This window comes from Phodopus roborovskii, unplaced genomic scaffold (genome assembly GCF_943737965.1).
Source record: "Phodopus roborovskii unplaced genomic scaffold, PHOROB, whole genome shotgun sequence".
NCBI classification, from domain to species: domain Eukaryota; kingdom Metazoa; phylum Chordata; class Mammalia; order Rodentia; family Cricetidae; genus Phodopus; species Phodopus roborovskii.
Window position 1 is genome coordinate 4,788,210 of NW_026126645.1, and position 9,587 is coordinate 4,797,796.

The window sequence follows — 9,587 nt, forward strand, 5'->3', positions numbered from 1 at the left end:
ATAATGGAGGCTCAAGTCCTTTGGCCTTGTTTATGAGTGGCTCGACTGCCCGCCTCTCCACGCACATGCTCAGACAAGGGCCAGGTCTCATGAAGGAGGTAAGGCAGGATGCCTGTCTCTGTAACAGACAGGAGCACTGATGTCCCAAGCAGGGGGAAAGGCCTGCCCAAGACCTTGTGATCACAGGTGGATTCAGAAGGCCCTGAGTGTTGACAATGACACATTATCTCAGTCAGGGAAGGATGGGGAGGGGCACTTCAGCCATGGATGCTGGACAGACTTGGTGCTTGGCCCTGTGCGTTGACTTAAAGGGAATGGGTATGATACGAAGCTGGGGGAGGGGGGAGGGAATGGCACAGTCATGGAGAGCAAGGATTACAATTTTGAAACATAGGGGTCCGGAAGGTGGGCAGGAAGGAAGAAGGCCACAAGACTGCCCCGCCCCTGTTCCCACACCCCCTTGGAGGCAGAACCCCAAGGACACTAACCGGCCCCTCCCCTGGGAGTGTAGCCAAAGTGTCAAAGCTGGAAGAGTTATTGCATCACTGGGCACTCGAGGGTTAATGACGGGGAGTGGGCAGGACCTGTGTATTTAACTAATTGGGAGGTGGCCTGAGATCAGAGGCCCCTGCTCCCACTGCAGCAGGCTCCTGTGCCCCTGCTCACCTCCCCCAAGATGAAACCTCCCCTAGCCCTGGCCTTCCTTTGCCTCCTGGGTAAGTGAACTTCATGACCTCCCTGCTGCTTCCTACCCCATCTTTCAGTAGGAAGCTCTCTGGATGCCTGAGCATGGTGGCCCTGCACAGGGCATCAAGGGGACCAAGTGCTAAAGGCCACCCGCCTTCCTGCCAGCCACCTGGTGACCCCTGGGCATGTGCTGCCCGAGCCAGCAGTGACTAGAAAAGAAGGAAGGCAGGGAGAGGGCTGAGGAGAAGGCAATGGGGAAGGGCGGGCGGGGGGGGGGGAGGCTGTGGCACCCCACTCCAGATGGGCGCCTCCCTACAGCTGACTCAGAGGGTCTTTGTGGGGAGCAGAGTGCTGCTGGGGAGGCAGGGCTGAGGTCTGGGGAGATTAAAACGGAGGGGGTTTAAAGAGTCATGGAGAGCTCTGACACAGCATGAGCATGTGGAAGGGGTGAGCAGTATTGGGTGGGTAGGAGACTGCGAAGACGGACAAGCATGAGGACCTGAGTTCGACCCCCCAAGACCTACATAGAAGCCAAACATGTGGCACACACCTGTAACCCCAGTGCTGGGGGGGGGGGGACAGAGATAGGTAGATGTGGCTTGCTGGCTACCTAGTCTAGCCAAATAGGCAAGGTCTAGATTCACTGAGAGATTCCGTCTCAAAAAGTAAGGTGGGAAGTAATTAAGATACCAGCAGGGTGGTGGTGGCTCAGGCCTTTAATCCCAGCAGGAAGAGAGAGAGAGAGAGAGAGAGAGAGAGAGAGAGAGAGAGAGAGAGAGAGAGAGAGAGGCTGGTGGATCTCTGAGTTTGAGGCCAGCCTGGCCTACACAGCAAGTTCCAGAGCAGCCAAGACTACACAGAGAAACCCTATCTGGGGGGGAAAAAAAAAAAGCAAGCAAACAAAAAGACACCTGATACTACTGATACTAAGCACTGGCCTCCATGGATATGCACATATTGCTCTTTCTCTCTCTCTCTCTCTCTCTCTCTCTCTCTCTCTCTCTCTCTCTCTCTCACACACACACACACACACACACACACACACACACACACACACACACACACACGGGTAGGGGGGAGGGAGAGAGAATGATGAGGTTGGACTTAGAGGATTAAAGCACAAAGCATGCCATTGTATTGTCAGCATCGTTGTTATTGATAGCTGGATGTTGGGGGGGTGCTTAACTGAATAGTTGGGGAAATGTCTGGAGTTGCATCTGAAGACCTTCAGGATGGGACCTTGGATGTGATGCTCACCGGCCTCTGCCTCCTCTTCTGCAGTGTCCCTGGCTGGCGGGAACCTGGTCCAGTTCGGAGTGATGATTGAGAGGATGACAGGGAAGTCTGCCCTCCAGTATAATGACTATGGCTGCTACTGTGGTGTGGGCGGCTCCAACTGGCCAGTGGACCAGACTGATTGGTGAGCAGGAGGACCCTTGAGGAGCAGGTGGGGAAGCAGCCTGGGAGGAAGAAGGCATTGGGGCACCTAGCCAGAAGGGATTCACACTCTACTTTCATCTCCTCTGAGTCCTGGCGGCCCAGCAGCTCCTGCTTCCAGCCCAGCCAGCCCCTCCAGGTTAACTCTGACCCCACAGGTGCTGCCACGCCCATGACTGCTGCTATGGACGCTTGGAGAAGCTGGGCTGTGAGCCCAAGCTGGAAAAGTACCTCTTCTCTGTTGGTCGAGACACCATTTTCTGCGGTAGGTGGTCAACCCTGGAATGAGCCAGACACTGGGTAGGCAGTAGTTCCTCTAGTTGGCGACATTGGTCCTTGTCACAGGGCCAGACCCATTAGGCTCCCCATCATCATGTAAGAGTGACAACACTTGTTTGGATTCTTACTGGACATCTGGGCCCCACAACCTTACGACCCATCAGTGTAGCCTATCTCAGCCTCTGGGGTAATCAGAGTTGAGACACACATGGACACACACACACACACACACACACACACCAGAGCTTCATTCACACAACCCTCAGGGGGGCTGCTGAGCTGGGCCCACCTCCTCCACTTTGCCAAGTTCAATGCCCCCTTGGCCCTATTAGATTTCCTCTGGGCCTCAGCTGGGAAAATAGCTGAACGCAAGAATGCCCAAAGGATACTTGGATCAGAGGATCCAACTCTCCTCCCAGTGTAATCAGGAACCCTGAAGGAGGGTAGGGCTTGGTGGCTGTGGGTTGCAGGGAAGGGCCCAGGCAGTCCGAGGAACAGGCTCGGCACTGAACTCAGGTCCTTGCCAAAGCGTGAGCCAAGGCTAGAGCTACTGAGGCAGAGAGCTCAATACTGTCTCGCACCTGCAGATCCCTCAGCAGGGAGGTTGCATCAAGTCCTTGCCACTGAGGGTTCGGGCAAGCATGGGACAGTCCCCCATTGCACCTAGAGGATGTTAGGGGAGGAGTCAGGTGGATGGGACATGGGTCTTTGACAAGGAACTGAGCTGTGGAAGGGCTGTGTGACCCCTTGCCTAGCGTGCCGAGATAGCCATGCCCATTTCCCCAGCTGCCCAGGCTCAGGACCTCAAGCACAGTGCTGGGTCCTGCTAAGATGGCAGATGTGGGCAGAATCCTAGAGGGAAATGCTCATGTTTGAAGGGGGAAATGAGATACCAGACCCTTCCAGACAGGGACTAAAGAGGCAGAGCCACTCTGGGCAGAAATGAGACAATCACAATGGACTGAAGTAAGGGTTCTAGCCGACTGGCACCTGCCACGTTGATGCCATCAGGCTCTGGGGAAGGTGGGGGTGGGGCAGTATGATACCCAGGCTAGACACGGGTTCTGTCTGATCTGATAGAGACAGGCTGAAGCCCGGAGAAGCCCCCAGCATTAGTCTAGTAGCCTCCAGCCTGGATACTGGCTATCACTAATGATGCCATCACGTAAAGGAGGGTTGTTATGCCCTGGCGGGAGGAAGGTGTGAAGTTGTGAAGCCAGGGTCCTCTCAAGGCAGGAGAGGGCTGAGACCATGTGATCCGGCTTGGAGAGGAAGGGAAAAATGTTGGTGTTCTTAGTGTCCTGGGCCTGGCATGCCAGCCCCTACCCAGCCCTTGACTGGTAAAATTATGGATCACCACCCCCTTGAGTGTGGGCTTCCATAGAAAGTGGGAAAGTAGGGGGCAATGGGGCTGGGAACCTGGACCACAGAGAAGCCAGGGTCACTCTCATCCAGTGGCTGAGAGTCAGAGACCGCAGAGTCCCTGACTGTTCCCACTCCTCTCTAGCTGGTAGGACGACTTGCCAGCGGCAGACCTGTGAATGTGACAAAAGAGCTGCACTCTGCTTTCGGCACAACCTGGGCACGTATAACCGCAAGTATGCCCACTACCCCAACAAGCTGTGCACCGGGCCAACCCCACCCTGCTGAGGCCCCAAGGTCTCCCTAGCCACCCCAGGCGCTTATTGTCCCTGGCCTGATGAAGCTTGGAACCCAAATCCCTCTCCTCCAAATGCATCCCTCCCCTCAGAGCTCCTAGGCCCTGACATCTAGGGCCACACCTGTTCCCTAGGATCAGCTAAAGGAGCCGCAGGACCCTTCAGTACCCACAAGGCCAGCTAAGTCTCCCCTGGCCTCTCCATTCCCTCTTCTGAACAAGGGCATTATATTTCCCTGTAAGTCTAATAGTCTTCCATTGTCTTCCCAGAATTTAGATGGTAGTTTCCCTTCACTCATCCATCCATCTGGTGGCTCCTGCCTGCAGGGTCAGCAGTAAATCCTTTGTTTCCTACAAGAGTAAGTGCCCATGCTTCCTTGCTTCTCTGTCCATGGCCTGAAACTCACTCTGTGGACCAGTCTGGCCCTGAAATCACAGAGACCCGCCTGCCTCTGCCTCCTGAGGGTTAGGATGAAAGGCGTGCCCCACCACACCGGACTATGCTGCCTCTTCTGCTTTTTTGGTCTACAGTCGTATCCAAGGCTGTCGTGATTCTTTCTGGAAGGGACATTTCTGGCCAAATGGGTTACTATGAGAAGCAAAAAAAAAAAAAAAAAAAAAAAAAAAAAAAAACCTAAATCTTGTCTAACCCTCACTTAAAACAAAAAGAAAGGAAGAAAGACCTCTCTCTCTCTCTCTTCTCTCTCTCCTCTCTTCTCTTTCTCTGTCTCTCTCTCTCTCTTTTTAGGGCAAGGATTCATGTAGCCCAGGCTGGCCTTGAACTTGCTATGCAGCCAACAATAGTTATGCACTTCTGATCCCCCGGCCTCCACCTCCTAAGAGTTAGGATTACATGCATGAACAGTTGGTTTTCCACAGTACTGGGGATAAAACCCCGGGCTTCATGCATGCTAAGCAAACACCTTTTAACTGAGCCGCATCTCTAGTCCAATCCCTTTTTTGATAGATGGGTATGTGAGGGCCAGAGAGGGCACACTCTTCCCAAGAGGTGCCCTCACACCAGGTCCTTCCCTGCTTCCACGAGTTGGCACCAGCTACTTCATTGCTACATTCTGGTGTGGCTTTGTCAATCGGACCTAACAGATGCCAGGTCCAGATGTGAGCACAGAGCTGGCTCAGGCTCCTGACCGAGGAAGAAGAGGATGGAATTCACCCTGCCAGGCCCATTCCAGGACTCCCAGCGGAGAGGCCTGCAGCCATGCCAGAAACAAGATGCTCTGACAGTCCTCTCACAGGACCAGCTGTAATATCTCCACCATGGTAACAAGTGGGCAGCGATGTAAGGTTCGAGAAGAGCCTGCTCTGTGGCACAAAGCAGTGTAAACACTGCACAGGGCGAGTCTCCCAGAGGACACTTGATAAATACCCACTCCCTTTGTCCTTTCCATGGTTCAATGTGATCTCTACAAGCATGAAATCAAAGGGATGCGTCATCGGGAACTTTGAAAGGTGAAGCACCTCACTGTTTGAAAAGAAAGAGGTGGGTGGCAGGTGCATCTGTTGTAACTGACTCAAACCATTAGGAAATAAGGCCGTAAATCAAAAATGGTTTATAAGGGACGCCAGCCTGACCCTCATTTGTCAGGAAGTGTGATCCCAGGGCGCCCTCTGGTGTCCATCTTTTTTTAGACGGTTAGGAAGACTATCAGCTCTGGCTTTTGCCCTGGGGTTTTCTAACTTTTATCAGGTGGACAAAGTGTACACTTTCAACAGTAAATATGCTGAGAGATCTCCGAAGGCGGCCTCACCACCATCATAGGATGACAATGAACTTGATGAAATGGGAAGGTCCAGCATTGGACGTTGAAGTGCATGATTCAGTTGGGGAGGCCAGAAGAGGGTATTTCTGGGCGTGGCATTTCTGGGATTTTAGGTACTATGGGATGTTCTCAACAGACTTATAATTGTATAACAACCTAGTAAGTGAGAGATGTAGAAACAAAACCGCTGTGTGACTCAGCCCCCACCTCAATAAATATTCAATGAATGAGTCGAGGTATCTGTCTAGATCCCATTTGCATGTATGTGTCCTCGGTACAAATGCCAGAGCTCAAGACTTGTGGATTTGACTGACAAAATAAGAACCCTGAACTTGAAGTCATGTACAGACCTATGTCCCTTTTACTTCACAGCTGTAGATCTAGTCTAAGTCAGTGATTCTCAGCCTGTGGGTCTCGACCCCTTTGGGGTTTGCATATTAGATATTTATATCATGAATCATAACAGTAGTAAAATTACAGTTAGGATGCAGCAGTAAAAATACTTTTCTGCCTGGGGTCACTACAACATAAGGACCTATACTAAAGGGTGGCAGTGTTAGGAAGGTTGAGAACCATTGCTCTAGACCCTTGCCACTCAAGGAGGCTGACAGACAGATATCAGCAACTGCAGAGGGACAGTGGCAGTCATGTTGTTAGAGATCTCAGACCCGATGCCAGGTCTGCCACAGCAGAGTCAATAGGTTAACAGGACCCCCAGGTGTGTAGGAAATCTAGGAGCTTCCAACTATCACAACCTAAGTGTTTGCATGAGTAAGATGGAACGGCACAGCAAACCTGTGCTAACATTTAGTTAAATATATATAAAGTACATTTATGCCTACCACATAAACACATTTATTTCACTTATGTCCTGTAATTGATGGCTTTAAGAGTAGCAATGCTATGTAACACTAAGCAGTTGGATTTACAGAATACTGCCCTTGAGAGCTGTATGTGAAGCCACTGGATGGATGGATGGATGGATAGATGGATGGATGGATGGATGGATGGATGGATGGATGGATGGATGCATAGATAAGATGGATGAGATGGATGAGCTGGATGGATACATAGGTGGGTGGGTGGGTATATATATGAATGTGGGGCAAGTGAACCGATGGGTGGATGGAGGGATAGATGGAATGATATGTGGAGTGAGGAGATAAGTTAATAGATACATGGCAGACAGACATTTAGATGTATGCATGGATGAGTGGGTGAGTGGATAGATGGATCCATGGAGGATGGGTGGATCCATATTTGTTTTGTGGTAGGGGTCTCTGACAGCCAGGGAAAAGAAAAACAGAAAATAGCCACATGGGCCAGGCAATGTCCCTGAATAACCGGTACCTTTCCTGGCATGCCAATGGGCACTCTAGGTTGCCATTTTGTCCCCTATGGGAGTTTCCTTTGATCTAACATTCCGGCCTCTTGGGAGACAAGGGGCAACATACTCTCTTTTGTAATTATTTCCTGCTGAGACTATGGTGTTGTTGTCAAGGCCCAGGGAGGCTGGAATGCTAGGCAAAGGCAAGGAGGGAATTCAGCTGATGGGGCTTCCATCAGAAGCATCTGGTTCACTACCCAGCTGAAGAGACAGAGAGCAAAGACATGGACTAGACTGGTCCACATCAGCTTTTAGCAAGTCCAGGGCTAGCAGTTGTTGGAGTAGGTTGTAGTTTGCAGCTGATGCTTGGATGTGTCTGCCGGGCAAGTGGGAATCTGCTGAGACAGATATAGACTAGGAACAGAAGTTAAAATTTAGGAAAATATTATATTTGGGACTTGCAGGCCCATTGTCCTAAGGAGTCCCAAGACCAGGAGAGAGAGAGAGAGAAACACCACCCTCAGGAATGGACAGGTAGGGAAAATTAAGCTGTGTTTGTCTGGAGTCCTTTTGACCTGTGAGAAGTGGATCCAAGTCTTAAGACTCCCTAGATTCTCTGAAGCTTACATGAACTTCTTAGTTTACAAAAAGACATAAAAGTTTCAGATATATTAGCATTACTTGATGTGTACTGAAATCCATATTGTAGAAAAAGCAGCTAACAGGTAAAACAGCTGGAGTAGACTCACACCTTTAAGTCCTAGCAAACTCTATGGAGGTTAAAAGGCATGAACATTTTCTTTCTGTCCAAAGAGTAAGACATGGATTGGAATGAAATGACTTTGGCCCAGTGAGAAGCACCTTAGGATCTATACTTAGATGACAGCCAAAAGAAATCTAAAATCTTGAGCTTGTGACTGAATAGTAAGCAGTCACTGCTCTACCATTTTCTCAGAACTCTGTTAATGTTAAGCTCTGACACCACAGAAGGGGAAAGAAATCTGAAACATTTCACATATCTTAAATCATCCATTCACACCTCTACAATTTGCATTTACATCTTTTTTGTTTGTTTTTGTTTTTTGAGACATAGGTTTCTCTGTAGCTTTGAGAGCCTGTTCTGGAGCTCACTCTGTAGACCAGGCTGACCTTGAACTCACAGATATATGCCTATCTCTGCCTCCCAAGTGCTGGGATTAAAGGCATGCACCGCCACCACCAGGTTGCATTTACATCTCACATCATTTTCTGAGACCCTCAGAACTTATTTAAGCCTTTACAGCCTCAAGCCGTTATATATCTTAGACCTCCAGAATTTATATAGACTCTCAGATCCTCACACCTTCATATACATACCTTAGAACATTTTCTTAGACCCTTAAAATTTGCATAGACTTTAACATTCTTTCTTTTCATTTAATCATTTACCAGAAACACGAGCAGTTATTACTGAGAACAGTCATTTCAAATCATGTTCCTTTAGTGGAAAGTTGTACCTGAAACCTGTTTATCTTTTAATATGAAGCTTGTTGGCAAGGCAAACCTGTCTACCTTTTCTCAATAGAAGACCTAGTAGCGCTAGAAAAAAGCAAGGCTTGATTTTTAGATATGAAATGAGCTAACAGTCTGGCTGCGGCCTTCAGGAAGAACCTGGTTGCCTTTGCTGTTAAGCTGACAAAGCTACAGCTATCCTAGCTGTCTATACCACCAGAGATCTGTAAAGGATAAATTATAGTGTTAAGTAAAATCCAATCAATTAAGGCGGCAGAGACTAGTTAGTCCCTTACCTAGATGGTCATCTCAGGCTCCTGTGGTCTCCATGGTCTTGGGGGCATGAGTAGCAGGACAGCATCAATCTTCAGCTGACAGGCCCAGAAGGTGAAAGACTTCCCTGTGAAGGAGGAACCTGGGGGAAAACTGACCTTACTTTGCCTAGTAGGCAATCAGTTCTCCAGTGTCTCTCTTGTCCACATTTTGGGCATGTTCCTGGCATCAGGTGTGGCATTGGGGCAGTCTTGGCCAGTGATTAGCATTACCAAACCCAGGTGGAGTCATTGTGGTTCCCTGTCATCATCTTTGGAAACCTCAGGGTCACTACTAGGAGCTGGGAGTCTCTGCTGTAGTAATCTTTTTTCATTAAACAATTTAAATGTCATATTCATCATCTCTGACAAGTTTGAGAACCATTATCTATTACTTATATATGAGCTAAACAAACCTAGGCTTAAACTTGAAAACATAACTAACATGACTATAAGTTTGAGTATTATAGGTGACTAACCACTAACCTGTATTTCTTAATTATATATTACATTTTTAAATGAACTTTACAGGTACAATATCTTCAATAAGAGTAAAAACATATATACAGTATAACAAAAATAACCTTAAATTTGTATCAAAATACAAAAATCCATAC

The 9,587-nt window shown here is 48.9% G+C and overlaps 1 protein-coding gene across 1 annotated transcript; it reads left to right on the forward strand.

Annotated features, from left to right (window-relative positions):
- Positions 1–637: 637 nt before the first annotated feature.
- Pla2g2e (phospholipase A2 group IIE) lies at positions 638–4,081 on the forward strand. Its single transcript, XM_051173666.1, has 4 exons — positions 638–716; positions 1,969–2,107; positions 2,283–2,389; positions 3,911–4,081. Exons 1-4 carry the CDS (start codon positions 677–679, stop codon positions 4,051–4,053), a joined length of 429 nt encoding a protein of 142 aa, XP_051029623.1. The 5' UTR covers positions 638–676; the 3' UTR covers positions 4,054–4,081.
- The last annotated feature ends 5,506 nt before the right edge of the window (positions 4,082–9,587 follow it).

What these genes read in the sequence shown, in the direction of transcription:
- Pla2g2e (XM_051173666.1), top strand. Translation starts at nt 677, where the DNA reads ATGAAACCTCCCCTAGCCCTGGCCTTCCTTTGCCTCCTGG. An exon ending in GGCCTTCCTTTGCCTCCTGG is followed by an intron (nt 717 to 1,968) that starts GTAAGTGAACTT and finishes CCTCTTCTGCAG; the next exon opens with TGTCCCTGGCTGGCGGGAAC. An exon ending in TCGAGACACCATTTTCTGCG is followed by an intron (nt 2,390 to 3,910) that starts GTAGGTGGTCAA and finishes ACTCCTCTCTAG; the next exon opens with CTGGTAGGACGACTTGCCAG.